The 19,854-nt window shown below is 39.9% G+C and overlaps 1 protein-coding gene across 1 annotated transcript in view; it reads right to left on the bottom strand.

The window, feature by feature from the left end:
* The window catches only part of pappaa (pregnancy-associated plasma protein A, pappalysin 1a), a 105,157-nt gene that overhangs the window by 7,885 nt on the left and 77,418 nt on the right, over window positions 1-19,854 (bottom strand). The window contains exons 15-21 of the mRNA XM_086300867.1: window positions 19,422-19,605; window positions 16,820-17,021; window positions 16,500-16,704; window positions 15,654-15,801; window positions 15,346-15,461; window positions 11,821-11,892; window positions 9,790-9,888 (exon numbers count right to left, since the gene is read on the bottom strand). Of these exons, the coding sequence (XP_086156993.1) occupies window positions 9,790-9,888; window positions 11,821-11,892; window positions 15,346-15,461; window positions 15,654-15,801; window positions 16,500-16,704; window positions 16,820-17,021; window positions 19,422-19,605 (1,026 nt within the window). The remainder of the gene's footprint in view (window positions 1-9,789; window positions 9,889-11,820; window positions 11,893-15,345; window positions 15,462-15,653; window positions 15,802-16,499; window positions 16,705-16,819; window positions 17,022-19,421; window positions 19,606-19,854) is intronic.

Here is a 19,854-nt window from a genome sequence, read left to right as displayed (position 1 = left end):
AGCACCAGCTGCTGCTGACTTGTCTGCCCACCTCTTGGGGGGCCTGCTTCAGCTGATTCGGTACACAAAATGTGTCCTTCATCTGCAGGCCAAACAAGAAACACGTGTGGTCCAAGCAGTGAAAGGCAGCCGGTGAACCAAGGATGTCTGCATTTTGTCCTAGGCTTGCTATCAATGCCATTTCTTTCACGTTAGAGCAGACTGATACTTCATTTTTTGCACAATGAGTTTCAGTATACACTGAAAATGTATAGAACCTGGTCAGTGCAACCAGCAGATTCTAACAGCACGTCTCAAGACAAAGACAGCTATTAGTGAAAGCTATCTGGCTACTAGAGGATGAGTTGTTTCCAGGAGAGGATCATTGTGCTATTAACTAAATACGGAGTAGCTGCTGTATAATTACTGAGACTACTCCTATGCCATCTTACAAATTACACCATGAGCTCATACTATCTAAAAATTTGAATTTCCCATTAACTAAAAGATGCTGTTAAAAACTTAATTTGATCTACAATCACACACTGATTGATTTCCTGTCTACAACTAAACAATTTTATCAGATCTTCAAGTTTCTGATAGTTTTCATTAGATTCAGTTTAACTATAATGGAATTGTGTAGTGCAGAGGTCCAAAGCTTGGGAGAGTGAGGTAAAACTGGAAGAAAGGTGGCCTGCTGATAAGCAAACAGTCTCTAAGCTATTACAGCTTCAGCCACAAAGGCGTAAAGATCAGTCAACCAGCTTCCAGTGGCTAGGAAAAATATGTATCCTCTGATCGCTTGGAAAGTGGTTTTTGGAGGTTGCTGGCTATCTCCAGTGAGTCAAAAAGAGGGTGCTGCACCAAAAACACCCTGTAGCATTGATTTGGCTACTGCATCTTTTGAAATGTGTTGGTTGCAGTGTTAAGGAACAGCATTTAGTTTGGAGTCAAGCATTCTAATGCGTAGCCTTTTTTCCTCAGCCACACGTTTCATTTTGCATGGAATCTGCTCATATCCAGTGTACAGTTTACATTGTACAGAATTTCATTACCACTTGATGAGTGTTTGCAGATACGACAGTAGTCTTCCTGACCAGCGAGAGCTACTGTCTAACAATAATTTGGAAACTAATGTCAACTACTTGTACTCACTAGTAGTTGGTGATTGTGCAAACTTCTGGTGACTGCAGCTACCTGCTAGAAACCGACGCATTTGCAAAGAGATTTTCTGTGTAGCGCCATTTACCAATATGCCATATACCGCTACATACCAGTTTGTGACAGTTTCACACTAGCAGCTGCCAGCAACTTGTATTATACATCTACTATACACTTTTCCACAGTGGCCAGTAGTTTCCAGGGGTCAGTGACCCGCTTCAAGGCTTGCATGACTGAAATAAGGCGTGCTAGCCTTATAATATATATATAAAAAATTTGATTTCATAGTACTTTTCTAAAAAAAAATTAGAAAAGCAAAATTTGAAATTGCTTTAGATTGCAGTTAAAAGAAAATGCTTACAACCAAAATGTTATACCTTCATTGGTGCCAAATGACATAAAATAGGGGCAATAATTTTAAGAATTGGGACTTTATTGACAGCGGGTCTGTGGGGGAGCATGCTAGTCACAGAGGAGCAGTGACGCAGGTTCTCCTTTGAAATTAGGTATAAAATAAGTTGTTTATGTGTGGGGGCGGTGTTCTTAATGTCAGGGCCAGGTGGGCAGTGCCCAGACTCCTCTGAGAAAATGAGGCCTACGTGTGATGACTTTACAAGCCCAAGGCCAGACACACTTCAAAAACAGCTGTCAAATGCATGACCAGAGTTTCCTTTGTAGCATTTTGAAGCCAAGAACATGGGGTTCCTCATTCCCGTACAACTCTTTCCTAGTTTAATTACAAAAATTCTGAGTTTCACACTTCCACATTGTTTGTTTTGGAGTGTCTCGCTTGCTGTGTCTTGCTTTATTATTCCCCTTCTCTTGCAGCACAATATCTCAATACACTTCCCATTCCTTTATTTCTCCTCCAAGGGCAGTTCTGTTTATCTCTCAATCTAGAGAGTGATGGTGGGTGGCAAATTTGACATGGTTTCCTTTGACCTTGACCTCCAGGGTGGCTGCGCCAGCTGCCACATCTGGCCCTGACTTAAGGTTCTCTCAGGGTGGCTGGGAAATTAGACTGACTGACTGGCCTTGTGGGCCTGGGGGCCATCGTGCTGCCCTATGTCCCTGGGCTAGAGAAGGCCTGTGCGAGGACACCCACTGACAGCAACATGAAAGCCCTTCAGAAGAACACAGACTTTGTCAGAGCCACATCCTTCAATTTCAGGAACAGGACGAAATAACAGAGTTCCTATTGACATGTCTGTGTTTGCAGTTTGTGCGTTTAAGCCAGCGCTTAAAGGAAAGAAGGTGGCTTTTTGGGCAAAGGGCTGGGAGAAAGGGAAATGGCTTATCTAGAGATCTAGAGATACCAAACTGTTTATTACGTAAATTACATGAATAAGATTATTAGAGGGAATTATAAAAATATATATGGCTGCTTACATGTCATTATAGATTAGAGTGTGTTAATACAGATGTTTTGCTTTCTTATTCAGTCTTTATCTAGAATTTAAGATATAAGCAAAACCTAACCAGTGGCATGTTCATGCTCCTACATTCATATATTACATTCACAGGTCTGAAGATTTCAAAGAATTGTTTGTCACAGCACAAAGAGCACTAGTGTACTGAAAAACCTAAAAATTAATTATCAGTGAAATCTTACAAGTATATGAGTCTGAGATAACCGAGGCCATTAAGAAATTTAAATTAAAAGTCACAGACTTATGCTATAAATACAAAATTGGAATGAGAGCGAGAGACAGAAAGAACAATGGGCAAAAATAAAGTTGTTACAGATTAGATATGGAAGGAAAAAGAGCCACTTAAGAACCAAAGAACACATAACTAACTTTTGGCAATTCAAATGCAAGCACTTGGCATCCGTTACCAGCCTAAACCCCTAAAACCTGTGGGGAGTGTGTCCTCCAGCTGTGTAACTACCTTTGCTCAGCTGTGTAGAAAAGCCCTGCTCTTTATATTCCCCTCTCTCTCATGCTTTTTTGCCCAGTCCACCTTCAGTCCTTGCTCCCCATACTCATACAAATAAATAGTAGGAATTAAAGGAAACTATGCCATTAAAATCTGAATTCTATCACAGTACACTGGCCTCCATGTGGAAAAGCAACAGCCACTTTTCATAAAAGATCATGTGTTAAAGATTGTGTGTTTCCAGGTGACTTACATAGAGACAGGATTTGTTTTTGTTTCAAAAGATGGATTGCAGCCATAGCGGTTAGTAGATATCAGACTGTCACCTGAACAAAAAGCATCAGTCATGACACATAGCAAATCATATGTTGAGCATACTTGTGCTAGACTGAGAGTGGTAAACAGCGGCGAGGGGCTGGGAAAGATCTCAGCGCCCACCCGAGACCCAAATCAGACAGAAAAACATACAGGCACATTCATAAAATGTTCTCAAAGAGAGGCCAACTATATCCAAGAAAGGAATTCCTTCCAAAATAGGTGGTGGGGGGGCTAAAAAGGGTCTTGTGCAGGGAACCCTCAGAAAGGCACACTCCATAACCCTTACTTCCTCTCCTCTCTGCCTGTCCAAATCCAGCCAACAGCTTGCAACTATTAAGGGGAGATCCTGTGGTGACCTTACGTGCAGCCAGTCCTTGCACCTTCAAAGCTCCTGGGGTTGAACAACACACAGCAAGTCATCCAGAACTCCTAATACACAAATCATTACCAAAACAAAGGGATATAGCAGTATTTGCTGGGAAGTGGAAGAAAAGTAAACGAGGTCCGTTGCTTTTCAGTACATTTTCCCCTTATTTTTTCCCCCTTCCAGCTGTTATTCAGCTCTTATCGGGAATAAATTCTGAACGAACATGCAAAAAGAGAAAGCTCTGGAAAACTTAAGTGAAAATTACATAATTCCTTTAATATGATTTTGTTTGGTAAGAAAACAAAGTGCTCCGGATTGTGTCTGGAGGAAATTGTATTACATTCCAAACATTAAGATTTTTCACATTGAACTGTTGAATCAGTTTACATTTTAAGAGGCATGGATTGTGATGCCGGAGAGCATAATAATAAACAATCGTGCAACAGCGGTAAAGAAGTCACTTTAAGCGGCTTTCATTAACTGGGGTGTACAGATGTTTTCATGAATTGTGTTGTATCTCTTCCATCATTGAACTGACATAAAAATGATAAACTACTGACCATTACATGACCTTTTTGGATTTTGGTTGCAGAATAAAGAAGTGAGGGTGAATACTTGTTGATTTATCTATTTATTATCCACAGACTTGCTGGACGGACTCAAATCATAGAAAAGATATACGATGATGAGTGCATGTTGGAAAACCATTTTGTTCTGTTACCAAAATAGAGAAGTAAATAGAAGTAATCAGGCAAACAAGATCTGTCTGTGGTTTTATGAAAATAAAGCACCAGTAAGTTCAATGACATACACTGGGAACAATAACAAGCAAGAGTAAAATTCCTACTGAATGACCAGTAACTGATGGTTTGTGTCTGTTCAGGTGCGTTTTGTTTGTGTGTGAATTAGATTAAGCGAGAGTGAGAAAAAAAAAGACAACCCAAGTGACTGAAAGTGGGAATGTGTGAAGGGAAGACTGCATGATAATGAGATAATGAATGAGGGAATGCAGAGATGGGGGTGGGGCGTTGGGCTCCTATGGAGTTTTCCATTAGTCTTTGAGAAGGCCTTTGCTGGTTCTCATTCTTCTGTAGGCTACTATCACGGCTCCTATGTGCATTCACGCTCTCTACACTGCACCACCTTTACTCAGTTTATTCATACTAGACAAAAAGGTATTTAAAAACTACTCTTCTCACCCTCAATGGTCACCATGTTAGCTACGTTAAGAAGCCAGCGGAAGAAAGATTCATTTTCAGCATCGAAGGTGATGGCAAAAGCTAGCTAGCTTACACAAACAACATTAACGAACAATTATTTTGTGTTACGGCATTGACTGGCGTTTGGGTTTTGTTGTCTATGTAGAAAAAGTTTGTACTAGTTGTACTGCCAGAGCCACAACTAGTAAATATTTCCTAAATGCTGACGCTAATGTTAAAAAAATGCTAACTGCATGACAGCATTTCTATTTAGTACACAGCTTTCACTTCTTCTTCTCTCACAATAATTTATCTGTTGGTTTTGCTTTATTTATGAAATTTTATTACAGTGCAATTACATTACAACTTTTATAATTCATTATCTGTGTAAATTAACCATGTGGCTGTCAGGACAGAGACAAAATAGCAGTTAGCTGGAGAGTGCAGTGGGGTAACGTTGGCAATTACATGTTATACATCTGATGAAACTGTTGCTGTCTACATATACAGAAAATCACATTGAACAGAAATTCACATCAACACTTACATCCATAAATAGCGACATAGTTGTCGGAAGAGGGCTATTTAATGGCAAACCAACGTGTGCACTCAGTAACCTTGCTTTTACATAGGATATAACCAGAATACAACCAGCTGGGTCAAGGAGCCTACTGCAAAGAGACATCGGAGATATTGCAAAAAAAATCAAAAAGTTATTTTTGTCTCTAGTCAGTAAATTTAATGCACAGGTACTTAAATATAAAAAAAAATGCAATTTACACCTCACAAATAACTTCATTTAATTTAATGCGTGGAACTGTATTTCATTATAGCAGAGTAAATGTACTGTATCAAAGACAGACAAAAAAGGATTATGCTATTGTCTCTGATTAAGACAACTGTGGATGACTTAAAAAAAATTTCTAGCTAACAACAAGAAAAAAAAATCACAGTGTCACAGAAACAAAACCTTTGTTGATGAAATACGTGTTTAGGCACATGTAAGCGAGCTGGAACAATGTCTTTATTTGAGGTCTGAATGGGAACATTGATTTCACTCTGAAGAGATAAAAACTGTCTGTCTTTGTCAGCTGGGAAAAGCATTAATCAGCAGGTCAGAGAAGCAGAATCTGTAATGAGTTACACATTTGTTTTTATTATATATAACATATTGTCCTGGGTTAATCGCCATGGATTGTAGAAAATAAGCATCAGGTGCAAAACGCCCTGTAACTGACTTGTCTGAGTTGATCAAAAAGGAATGATTGTGAGAATATGAGATAAACAACTAAATCCAAATGTCTTATTAACGCAAGTACTAAAACAATAAATAGAGAGGAAATATGGGCAGCGATATCAAAGTAACATATAAAGATTGTCAGGAAGGCTGTTAAAATGTAATAATTTAAAACTCGCATTCAGGTTAAATTGAGTTTCGTGAAAACAAGGTATGTTTATATTGGCCAAGACATTAAGCAACATGTGTTTGCGAGCAAAAAGCATCAATTAAGCAATGTGCTCGCAAGAAAAGGGATTAATGTCAAACATCTGGTTTTCCTTTGTTCCTATATCAATTTCACATATCAGCTTAATTCCTTAGTGTTTCCTTTTTCTTTCTCACCCACAGTAACCTTTCCTTGCCCCTTGCTCCTGGCATCTGATAAATCAAATTACAACTGGTTATTTCAGAATAATTTTTTTTAAATGCCTTGAATAATTTGCAGGGGACCCACTAGTGGAAAACACCAGCCAGTTGTAGTTGCAGTCCATGCATAATGTCTTTAAATAGAATTTGGACAAGCATTGTTCAGGTGTAAACCCAGGGGAACAGCCTAGAGTCATTAAGAAAAACGGATAAAACTTTCCAATTTCTTTGAAAATTAAGAATTATAGCAGATCGCGGTGAAGATCACGGAGCTTATCTTCACCTCATTGTTATTTCTAGTATGACTATTAGTAATAATAGCATTCACTGGATGGTTTCACGCTTAATTTGTGTAGTTATTTCAGTAATAGTTTTGTACAAGTTTTGTGGATCACACTATTGACTTTCAGTATGCCGTTTCTTTGGCTTAGAAATACTATAGCATTAAGCCTTGCAAGATTCCTCTACAACAATTGAGGTTCTGGAAAGTAAAACCATACTTTGCTCGACATTTTTGCTGATAAATAGCATATTACTACTATTCTATCTATTACCAATATATTGAAGTATTAGGAGGCAACAAAGTTATTTGGGGAAATGTTAGAAATGCTCTTTTCCCCTCAGCCTGGGCAGAGGCGTGTCCATATATGATTACCAGCAGCAGGTGGTCTGAGCCCCAGCAGGGGAAGAAAAGTCATAATAAACAAACTGTAGATTACAAGCTGTGTGTAAACTTGCATGCTGTACTATTGAATACTAAGAATCACACATACTAAATGGACTTGAGACACAATTCCACTTTTTTTGTTGCAAGATGTTACAATAATATTTGTGTGTTCAAACTGAGACAAATATATATAAATGTATGATATTTCATCATTCAGGTCTGTAACAAACAGCCAAAAGCAACCAAAAACAATCAAGAATTTCCTTAACTGACCAAGTCAGCCATAAATCCCATTAAAAATTAATTCATAGTGATTTAAAACAAGACTACAGGCAGAGTGACCCGGCAACAAAGAGCAGCTGAAGGTTGCTGTGGTGAATGGCCTGGAGAGCGTCACCAAGGAAGAAATAAAGTATCGGCAGATCTTTATCAGCTGTTACTGACTACGAGGGTGGTTTCACAAAATGTTTCTCTTTGCCTAATGTTTCTTTGTTCAATTTTCTTTTAAAACCTGTAAACCTCAGGGACTGTGTGTTAAAAAGTATATCTCTCTCGCATGCGTCTTCTTATATTGATATATACTGAGACTTTTTCTTTAAAACTATTGCTCAAGTTTAATATAGAGTACGCTGTCAATATAGTTAAAGGTTTCTCTGAATCTGTTGATCTTGTGTTGTGCAGTACGTGGCTCTGTGGTTGACAGTTATAAAATGAGGAGATTACTTCTTTGTGCACATGGTTTGAAAAGCATTTTTCAATGAATGCAAAATGCAAAAATGTATTTCTGATGTTACTGAGTTTTGTAGGTTTGTCTGTCTTCTTGTTGACAAGACCATGCATAAACTTCCAAATTGATTTCTTGGTGAAGAAGTAGAGTATGGGCAAAGAAAAAAATGCTAAAACTAGTGCAGATGGGGATCGCTTTCTTTGAAGTTTTGAGATGGGGCATAGACATTTGTTTTGGCAGGGCACTGGCCCATGTAATTTGTGTGTATGTGTAGTTGAAAGCAAGGTTACCCTGAAACCTAGTGAAATGTAATCAAATTTGGTGCATGCGGTATATGAGCAACAGAAGGACCCATTAAATTTTGATACAAATTTAATTTCTTAAATTTAGAGTATAGAGTATAAGCCTTTGTGGAGGACACTGCTTTTTGATTGTGCTTCAAGATTTCTTTAGCGTTCAGCTAGTCTAAACAATTTCTGGAACATAGACACAGATGTCAAAACCTTCAAAAGCATTTCAGTTTTAAACTGTAGATGTGTTGCTCCATCCAAACATAACATTAGACCATGCTACCCTTTGATGTATAACTTCTAACTCTCAAAAAATAAGGCCTGTTCTCCTGATAGGATCCATCAACAAAAGTGCGTTATGCAAGTTCTGCCCAAAGGGTCAGAAGATTTTGCAATTTGATAACAATTCATCAACTCTCTGCTGCATTTGGAATACAATGGCTTAGATTTGATAGTTAACTTATAAAAGAAAGAACTCAAAGACTCAAATTTTGAATCGCATTCTGATAGAAGCCAATAGCACATAAATAGAAGAAGAAAATTAAAGAATTTGTATTTTAAGATAGATTCATAGTGATTTAATAGATAGATGCTAAAGATGAAGTTGCTAACTAACAACCTTACTAAATATTTATATATGTATCCCAAAAACATGAAATTGGGATACGACAAAGCTGTCCACTAAGACACAGTGACATATCCAGTGATAGACATCAATTTCAATATAAATCTAGCCAGACATACAGATGGATATGACGGGAGTACAACCAAAGTCTTTCACCAGATTCAGAGAAACAGGCCAGGCCAGGAAAGCAGATGCTGCAGCCCAGAAGCTAAACTACACATCCATCTATAATTCTTGCCAATAGCTGGCAGGGATGAGACAGGCAAAGTACCACTCAGAATTTAGGGAGTTAATACCACAGAAATCATCATTTTTTAAAAAGGCAATGCTGAATTTTAAAAATAGAAAACAAAATTCTTGAAAGATTAAACGAATGCATAGATAAAATGACAGTTCTCTTTTATTATTAGAATGAGGTAGTAAAGTAAGTAAGATGTACTCATCAAATAACTACAGCCTTTACTTAAAATAGTCTAAAAATACTAAAAATAAAGTAAAATTACTACCCAAATTTCACATAATTGTGTGAACACACTATACAAAATAACAGATTAAGTAACAAAATACCGCAGCAAGTAGTATTTTGCGAGCACTATTGATGAAGTCTAAAACCTCCCACTCTCTTGAATTCAGGGTCTGTAATCTGTCTACCAGTGCACACAAGACAATGGAAGGAAGAAATTGTTTAGAGATCGTCCAAAGGTTGAAATACTATACCTTTCAGCAGAGCACTGTGATTCATTACAGTACACTGAAAATAGGATTTTCACAAGTATCAAAGCTTATTAAAGATATCATGCAACCTCCACCGAATGCATAGCAGTAGAGTAAAATGATAAAAACATATGCAGGAGGTGGGATAAGTACTTTTTTTGAGAGGGGGGGGGGGGGGGGGGGTTGGGTCTAATTTCCAGGTAAATAAATGCCACTAACCTTTTTAGTCTTGACAGTCGATTGGCAGCAGTCTCCTCCATCGTAGTTACAGAAGGCTCTGTTGTTTACTGAGTCACAGTAGTTGTCTCCCATGAATGGCTATATCAAAGAGAAAGAGCCAAGCAATTAGGCACAGACACTGAGCTAAGAACATCCTGCCTTGTTAATTGCTGCCACAACTCTCAGAGTCTTTTGCTGTTTTCTCTTGAGCATTTTGGGGCTTTTAGAAGCCTCTGGATAAATTTGCTGATAAATCTGATACATTACATTTTCCTCATTCTTCAATCTGACTCTTTAAGCCCTTAGTCGCCCAGACCCGTAAATCAAACTGAGGACACCATAAACTATTCACTGCACAAAATGCTCCAGTAATTTGATTTATTGGGTTGGCCCCACCCTCTCAGCTTGGGTTACCAATCAGGTTATCCAATTGGCCAAAATGAGTGGATGATATCATTCTTCCATGAAGTAAGGTGGAATTCCTTCAGATGTTGCATTCACTTGTGAATGCCCCATTAATGGAGGGAAAAACATAGCATAATGACACAGTCATGTGTGTAAATTATTTCAGGAGGCATTACACCAGATTATAGCTAGTTAATAGCTCTTCAATGGACCTTATATATAAGTCTGATAAGAGACACCTGTGTATCAGCAACATGTTTAAATGACTTGTGAGTGCCTAATGTTTTCTGTCCCTGTGCAGAGTTGTTAATAACAGCAATATGTCCCAGAAGGAAGAAAGCTCATTATGGACTTGCTTGGTTTTCTTTCTTCAACTATTGTCTGAGGATTTTACTTATAACTCATCTACACTGATGTAAAAAAGAAAGTTTTCACAGGACTCTTTCCAGTTCTGTGAAACTCTAACCATACCACATGATTTAGTAGCATATATATGGGCAGCACGGTGGCACGGTGGTTAGCACTGTTGCCGCACAGCAAGAAGGTCCTGAGTTCAATTCCACCATCAGGCCGGGGTCTTTCTGTGTGGAGTTTGCATGTTCTCCCCGTGTTTGCGTGGGTTCTCTCCGGGTACTCCGGCTTCCTCCCACCGTCCAAAGACATGCAGCTTGTGGGGATAGGTTAATTGATTAATCCAAATTGCCACTAGGTGTGAATGTGCGAGTGAATGTGAGTGTGAATGGTTGTCTGTCCCTATGTGTTAGCCCTGCGACAGACTGGCGACCTGTCCAGGGTGTACCCCGCCTTTCGCCCTATGACAGCTGGGATAGGCTCCAGCGCCCCCCGCGACCCTGAAAAGGATAAGCGGAAGCGAATGGATGGATGGATATATCCACCTTTATCACCTTTACCATTATTACTTGAAATAATAATTTCAAGTAATATGATAATATGATTTTATCAGACTTTTTTAGACTTGGAGGAAATGTGGCCCACTCTTCTTTACAGAACTATGTTAGTTAATCAACATTTGCAGATATAATCAACACCTTGATTATTTACTTTTTTCAGCCATTCTGTGGTAGATTTGCTACTATTCTTGGGATCATTGTCCTGTTGAATGACCCAGTCTTGGGAAAGGTTTTGGTGTTTCACAGGCCTCACATTTGATTCTAGAATCCTTTGCTATGGAGAGAAGTTTACGGTCAACTTAGTGACTGTCCAGGTCCTGTGTCTATAAAACAAGCCCAAATCACCACCCCTAAGCTGTTCCATATTTGCCCAGGAACCCTTCCAAACAAGCCACACTTGTTCAGGCTTTTTTCTAATTCTACTGTTATGAATTTTAACATTCTGACCTTGGGATGAATCTGCTCGGATGTCCAGTTATAAGTAGATTGCAGCATTGTGTTAGCACACATCTGAAAGTTCCAGTCTCACTTGTTGATGAGCAATTAATCAAGTGCATTTGATCAGCAGCACCTGATTGCTACGTACCCTCTTAATTCTTAATAAGCATTCAGGGTGGACTAAATACAGAAGGTAGTACCGAAAGCTTTACACACCATATATCCTGTGTTTGAGTCAAGAAAGTAGGTATGAAAATTAAATTTTTGTATGCCTTACCTCACATCCTTTGATGCAGTGGAGGAATTCTGGGTGTGGATACCATTTCAGCCCCATTGTACAGATAATACTCTGTAAGATAAATCAACATTTGTGGGTTGAAACAAAGAAACACTGACGCTTGAAAAGTTGCTCTGCACAATTTATTTCCTGCCAGGAGTTTGTCCTTTTTCCCCAGATTTCAGGCCACATAATCCCTAACCGTACTAAACTCAATGGGCACATTTAAGCTGTGCACGGACACACCCCTAAGACAGGGAAACATAGACGTTATCAAAAGAGCTCATGTGCTACTCATAGAAGCTTTTTTGTGAAGCCTCCTTTGCTTTACACTGAAACCGAGTAAATTGGTTTTTAAAAGACATAACTTAAAAAAAAATGTTTTTTATAACTTAGTCATACCCCCAGGAGGATAAGGAACTGGAAGCATGAGAAAGACAGAAGCACAGAGGTAAGAGGACCAGGTTATCTAATATCTTTGCAGAATGTGTGGAATCCCATTCTGTTCTCCTGCTGTGTTTCTCTTCGAAATGCAGCAGAACACATTTGTGCTCAGGGCAGGTGGACAGCAATGTGTACACTGAATGTACAGCTATATGTGCTAATGCACCCTTCTAAGCATACACTGTACAAGAATATAAGGGTGTAAAGGGTGTAAATAGTTACATGACGATGAAAGGGCATTTTTAATTTCACGACTGTGACCTCATAAAGTCTGTGTCCCATGTTGGGAATTTGTACGTGAACAGGCAAACAGATGCTTTGCTTATAGGATATGTAAATCGAGCTTATATAGTACTGGCCATGACCAAAAGCACCATTTGCAGCAAAACCCCGCTGACCTCAGCTGGTCCATTTTTCAGATCCATTGTGCCCCAATATCTCACAAAGTTGACATTCTTTTCTTTTGTTGCTGCAAACTAAGGTATTTTTCATTACAGTCGTGTCAGCAAATCAATGCAAAAAGAAAGATACAGGCTTCAAGGTGGAGAGAATCAACAACATAGCATCTGAGGGCAACTGAGAGCTGTGAGAGTGATGCTTCTACTACTGTGATATAGTACTGCATAGCTGAGTCCAGACATGCCTGCTGTGTGTGTGTATGCCTGTGCGTCTACAGGGAAGGGCTCTAATGGTCAGTATATACGGTGGAATACTGAGAACATTATTTTATATTTCAGGTGAAACTTTTTGCAAATGCTGTACTTTTTCTTTCTTTCCTTCTTGTGCTCTACAGTGATGATGTCATCTAGAAACTCTCCCCTTCTCTCTCATTCTCTCTCTCTTTTCTCTCACTGCAATGTCGTAAATCATGATAATCCATGATTGTAGCCTGGCCTCACCCCTCACTACGTATGGGATCCTCACCCTCTGAAGCCTCCCCAGGGGACTGATACCACATAAAAATAGATCCCTATCTCAGCACCACCACAGAAGAGGTCATGTCATATAGAAAATGACTAATTCTGCAGTAAGCCCGACAGGGTAATTTTGCTGATAAAGGGGGAGGAGGGTGCTGAGGGCACAGAGTAGTCATAGATAGAGAGACAGGGAAAAGAAAGAGGGAAGGTGGAGATAAAGAAGGAGGAGAGAATTCTAAGTGGGTCACACTAAGAACCAAAATACAACTAGTTTAAAGGCAATAAATCAACATCACTTACTAAGGTGGGCAACGCTGATTTCCAGCTCAGCAAAGTAGAACTAGAAAGTGGGGACATTAATTCTCTTGTAGATGGTGCATGAAGAATTCCACCCTCTAGGGATAGTTTGCCAATTCCTACTTACAGCATTCCTGGTGTTATTACAACTGTTAGCCTTCACCATGACTATTATTATTTTTCACTTCCCACTACTGCAGTATCCTTCTGTTCTGTTTTGTTAATACCCTTTTTATCTTGTATTTCTGTGTTTTTGCATCCTTATCTCTTGGGTGGTCATTCAGTTTTATTTTTCATCTTTTTTTTGATACTAGAATTAACTGAGTAGGAACAAGGTTCACCATTAATGTCAGTAATAGCACTATGACAATTATGTGATCGCAAATCTAACATGCTACCATTGGGAACATCTTGCCACATGAGTGGCAGACCATTTTTATAGGGTGGCCAGACTAGGACCATTAGTCATTAGGAGGAATATAAACTGATTTCTTATCATTTATGATCACCCCTGGCCACTCCTGTGCCATAAGGCAAATTTCTGTTAGCCCTTTTAGATGCTACGGTAGTTGCTTATGACTGCGTGTATATGTTCGGGATGAGACTGTGTGCTCGCATTAATTATGATATATCAACACAGGATGAGCTGGCAGAAGGAGGGACAAAACAAAACATTACACTTGCTTAGACTTGTGGTCATTACCTTGAAAGCTTTACCTCTTCTAACCGCTTATCCTCAACACACTTTCCTACTCTTTAACAGTCATCCTACCAACATCACTTCTCTGACTTCTCTTACACTATCAGATGGACCCAACAGCATAACCTCAGGTTTGAAATGACCCCTGAGCACAAATCATATCAATTACACAAATCCATAAAAGCAGATCATTTCGTGTCCACATGGCCTAACCCACCCCTCCCCCGGCATCCACCACCAACTGCTGATTCAGTGTGACTCTGAAACAGAAACAAAAGGTGTTGTCGGAGAAAAAAAAAGAGAAAAATAAAATGTACTCTTTTGGTCAGGCGCGACTTCTCTAGTTTCAAAACTCGATGCTATTTAGTAAGACCTGTCTCTTGTTCTACAGCTAAAAGGGCATTAAGCTGACAAAAGTACTTAGGGCAGATTCAACCTTTGTGGCATTGATACATTTTGAGAGTAAAATTAGAATTTAGACAACACACACAGTCCAGCTGTACCTCTACACAGCTGCTGACCTCAACCATAATCTTCATGAATATCTCAAATGACACCATGGTTGTGTCGGAGAGCCCCAAAAGAGACAAAATGTACGGTCCTGTGCTATGTGACCTTCTCCACCACAGCCTCCTACCTCTGTGTTTTGCTATCTGCCAAAAAAAGAACACTTTATTATTTAAGTACCTGTAAGGTATATCTAAATTAGGCCAATTACCAGTGAGCTTCAGTGTTCTTTAACAGTGATTAACCTGAATGAATAAGGTTGGTCACAGTGGCAGTGAGGGTGAAAACAAGTTCCTCACAACAATTCTTCAGCAAGACAAATACACTGGAATTTAGAAAAAAATCTTTACACCTTGGGAATAAAGTTCTTGTACCTCATTATCTCTCCACTATATCTACTACTATATCATCTTGAAGACTGAAAGGAAAGTGGGCAGCAGGAGGTTTTCATACTTGTTGTCAAGAATAAATTTTAAAAGGTTGCTATGCCTCTAATCCAAATATTTGTATGGCATTGGGTTGGCATTTTGCATTGCAAGCGATGGAGTCAGGATCAAGGAACTATATGTGAAATTCCAAGGAGAAGAGCTGTGCTTCACAGAACTTCGTGAAGTGCGTCTCTCAGAGCTGTGAGGCGCACACAAACACATGCAAACTTACCTTCAACTTAGGTGGATTTCTCCAGTGCTCCTTCATTACTTTTCCTACGGTCATATTGTGAGGGAGGATCACAACATCGTTGTTCCCCTCTCTACATGTCAGCTCACACTCCTCACCTGTGTTTGTTTGTGTGACAAAGTGACAGAGAGAATTACACTAATGAAAGATCAACACCACGAATGCCGAGATTTATTTTCCTCGTCATTGCCAAACCATTGTGAGACTATGTCACAATGGTTTGGCAATGTGTGAAAGATGAACCTAGTATAAAAAAAGCATTAAGTAACAGTAGATTTGTGCATACAGACCTATGCCGTGTCCTCGTTTGCATGAGTATTGCAGGCTATAATGGAGGTTTTGAGGTAAAGAACACTGGCCTTGGCTGTGTGGGCACAGGCGGAACGACCCTGTCCAATTTCCATCTTTTCGACAGCGGATCTCATTGGACCCTTTGCCCTGAAAATAACACATATATTGACAGACAAATAATTATACACATACAGACATACACACAGGTGCACAAACACTACTAGGCCAAGGACACTGAGATGCCATGCCACTGTACAGGGAAATACAATCCAATTTTTAGTAGGCATCCAACCCACAACGTCGAAGAGGCAGAACAGATTAAAAGGTTTATACATTTCAAAAGTCTGTGGCAGCAGGGCTGTTCTGGAAATCAATAGCAATCTAATTAGCATGGCGTCAAATTGAGTAGGGCTAAGGGAGACAGGGAGAAAAGCAGGCAGGGCAGAGAAAGACGTATCAGAAAAAAACAGCCAGGATAAAGGCTGTATCTTATTTTTCAGTCATTAATTCGTTAATTTAGTACATTATCATTGGTCATTAGTAATTATGTATGATATTACACAAGAGTATATTAATAACAATTTGTCTGTAGTGATTTCCAAACAAACAACATTACCAGTAATCCTGGAGAATCAGCCTGGTGGTACAAATTGTTTTAAATGCACTATATTTATCTGTGATTATATTATTTATTACTAAGTTATGCTGAACAAACAAAACAAAAAAGAACTGTGAGGGTGAAAGAAGAGAAAAAAAAGAGAAGACAAGGACACTGGCAAAGCAAGAATAGACAGAGAGGAAAGAGATGGACAGACCTGCTTGCAAGTAGGGTGCAGCAGCCTTACCGTATGGGCAGAGCGTCCTGTGCCGGCGATAGCAGTATTACCAGCAGGGTCAGAGCAGTTTAGGGTGCAGGTACTGTCAAAACGAAACCCATTGGTACAGTTATAGGAGCCATGGAAGATCGGAGGTGGAGGATCACAAGTCACGGGCTCGCAAGATCCCTCGAGCCAGGTGCCGTCTTCTGTGCACTGGCGTTTGAATGCACGCCTAAAAGGAAAAGAGAGATGATTAATTGAATCACGTGCAGACCCTAATTTCATGTGGGAACAAAGTTTCAAAGTAGCAAAAAATTAACAAAAAAAATTTCAGTTTATTTCTTTACCGCTTGGGTTTATTGGTAACATGGTAGCCTGGCCTGCACTTGTACTTGCAGAGTGTGCCAACTTTTAAGTCTGACTGCTGGCAACGTTTTGTCTGCAGCACAGCATTGGGTACAAGAGGAGGGGCTGGGCAACGAAGCTCACATAGAGCCTCTGGGAAGGACCATAGACCATCCTCGAGGCAGGTAAGCGTGTTGTTTGTACCTAGAGAAACGAAAAAGGAAAGGATAAATGGAAAAGCATACAGGTCAGTGAATCAGTAAAACTAGGTCAGATCAGATGCAGTCGGCTTCAAAACTATGAGTTGTAGTGCAAAGCCAAATTTGAGGTTGTTTGAAAAAAGGTGGTCTTAGTTTAAGGGTCTTTTCTGTGTTCCTTGGCAATCAGTGGGAAGAAACCTCTAAAATTATTAGCAAGAACATCCCCTCTTGCCCCTGTGGGCGCTCTATCCTGCAAGCTCGGGTGCTCTACCAGAGTCCTGGGAGCTTGAGGGTCCTGCACAGTATCTCTGCTGTTTCTAGGACTGCGCATCTCGAATATTGTTTTTGGGATCTGCTGGAGCCACTCGCCTAGCTTGGGGGCCACAGCACCAAGTGCTCCGATTACCACTGGGACCACTGTTACCTCCCCACTCCATATCTTCTTGAGTTCTTTTCCCTTGAAACTTCTCCAGCTTCTCATGTTCCTTATTCCTTATAGTTCTGTTACTTGGTTACTTGTTACTTTCTTCATCATTCATCTATCTCTACCGCTGTCTTCCTCTGCTCGTCCACCACTACTATGTCCGTGTGATTATCTATCACCAGTTTGTCTGTCTGTCTAGACCCCAGCCTCTGTGGATCTTGTGCTCAGAACTTGTTCCTGTGCTGCCATGATTAGTGCCTCTGCACTATCTTTCAGTCCAGCTTTGTCCAGCCACTGGTAGGACTTCTGGATGTCACCATGCAGGGCTCTTTTGCTAGCTCTGGCCATCATCCTTGGTTGTGGCCATCTTCCTATGTACTCATGGATGTTTGTTGTCACATCCTGGACAGTGATTCTGACACTCCCCAAATCTTCCTTACATTTAGTGTTACGTCTTGGGGTGCTGGATTTGGGGTGAAACCCTCCATGCATGATGAGGAGCTTCCTTGTCTTGATGTCAGTGGCCTCTATCTCCTCCTTTGGTCAGCTTATTATCCCAGCAGAGAACCTGATAACCTGCAGGGTGTAGCTGTTGATAAAACGGATCTTGTTCTTCCAGTTCAACTGACTTCTCAGGATTTGCCTGACCTTTTGCAGGTATTTGGTGGTTGCAGTTTCCATTTCTCATTTGTGGTTGTCATTTGCCTGTGGAATTCCCAGGTACTTGTAGCCGTCCTTAATGTCTGCAATGTTCCCTTCTGGTAGTGCAATTCCCTCAGTTCTGACTACTTTTCCTCTCTTTGTTAACATCCGACTACATTTATCTAGTCCAAATGACATTCCAATGATGTTGCTGTAGATCCTGGTGGTGTGGATCAGTGAACAATGTCTCATTCAGTCCTAGCGTACAGCTTGATGTCATCCATGTAGAGGAGGTGGCTGATGATTGCTCCATTCCATAGTCAGTATCTGTTGCCAGTCTTGTCAATGACCATTGGGGACAAAGGATCTCCTTGGTAGATGCTGCACTTGATGCTATTGGCTTGAAGTTGGCCAAATCCACATTTAGTTCATGATAAAGGCTCTTAGGTTCCTTTTGATTCTGTATAGATCTAGGCATTCGGGATCCATGTGTGGGGCATCTGGTTGGACCACCCTTGACCTTCAGAACTGCTTTAATTCTTCATGGGATAGATTCAACAAAGTGCCAGAAAAATTCTTCAGAGATTATTCTCATTGTCATCTTCTAGAAACCAGTTTGAGATCATTTTGTGATACGGTGCTAATTTTCAAAAGGCAATGTCAAATACTGGAAGCAGCTGACAGAAGATGATTACACCGTCATGATAAAGGGATGGAGATTATCAACAACAATACTCAGGTAGGCTTTGGTTGGTACTAAGGCTCCCAAAGTGTGACAAGAAAATAGCCTCACACCATTACGCAACTGATACAAGACAGGATGGATCCATGCTTTTATCTGGTTTACACCAGATTCTGAACCTACCATCTGAGTATCACATCAGAAATCCTGACTCATTAGAGCAGGGAATGTTTCTTCAGTGTTTTATTGTCTAATTTTGTTCAGCCCATGTGAATCATAGCCTCAGTTTCCCGTTCTTAGCTGACAGAAGTGACACTTGGTGCAGTCTTCTGCTGCTGTAGCCCATTTGCTTCATGGTTACTGTTGCTTTTCTATCAGCTAAAACCAGCCTAGCCATTCTTTTTTGTTTCTGACCTCTGGCACCATTGCTTTTGTGCCAGGAGAACAGCTGCTATCTGGATATTTTCTCTTTTTTGGTCCATTCTCTGCAAACCATGTTCAAAGTCACTGATTAGATAATAGCATTAGCAAACACAACAAGTGTAACTAATAAAGTGACCAGCGGGTGTATATATTTATTGGAAAAGATCTCTGAAGGGTACCCTGTAAATATGAATCTGAACATGGATATGTCAGTGCTCCGCTAGGCAACTCACCCATTAGCTGGGCAGGTTCTCGACACTGAAATGTGCTCTTTTTGCCATAGGTAGTGCCCTCTGGAAAGTTGAAAATGGCAGGATGAACATGATACTTGTCTGGTAAACCACAGTCCACAGGCTCGCATGATACCTGTTTGTTCCACTTCCCATTTGCACAAGTTATTGTTACTGAAGTCTCTGACTGGAAAACAAGACATGATATAACACAAAGTAAATAACAAATAAAGAAATATAAGTTTTACAACATAGTCTACATAGATATATAATAATATTCATTGATGCAAGCTTTAATTTGCATATTGATGCGACAGACTGATGTAGTGCACTTGTCCTATAAATGTTTACCTCACAAAAAAAATGACTACAGCAATTCTGCAATCATTTCAACAAGTTCCTAATCAGCGTGTAACCTAACAAAGCCTGATCGGGC

Source organism: Aulonocara sp. 'chitande type north' Nkhata Bay, linkage group LG7 (genome assembly GCF_057382095.1).
Source record: "Aulonocara sp. 'chitande type north' Nkhata Bay isolate Kocher_YH1m ecotype deep benthic linkage group LG7, A_spYH_male_GT1.1, whole genome shotgun sequence".
Taxonomy (NCBI): Eukaryota; Metazoa; Chordata; class Actinopteri; order Cichliformes; family Cichlidae; genus Aulonocara; species Aulonocara sp. 'chitande type north' Nkhata Bay.
Note: the sequence above shows the minus strand (reverse complement) of the source record. Positions and strands in the feature narration are given on the sequence as shown.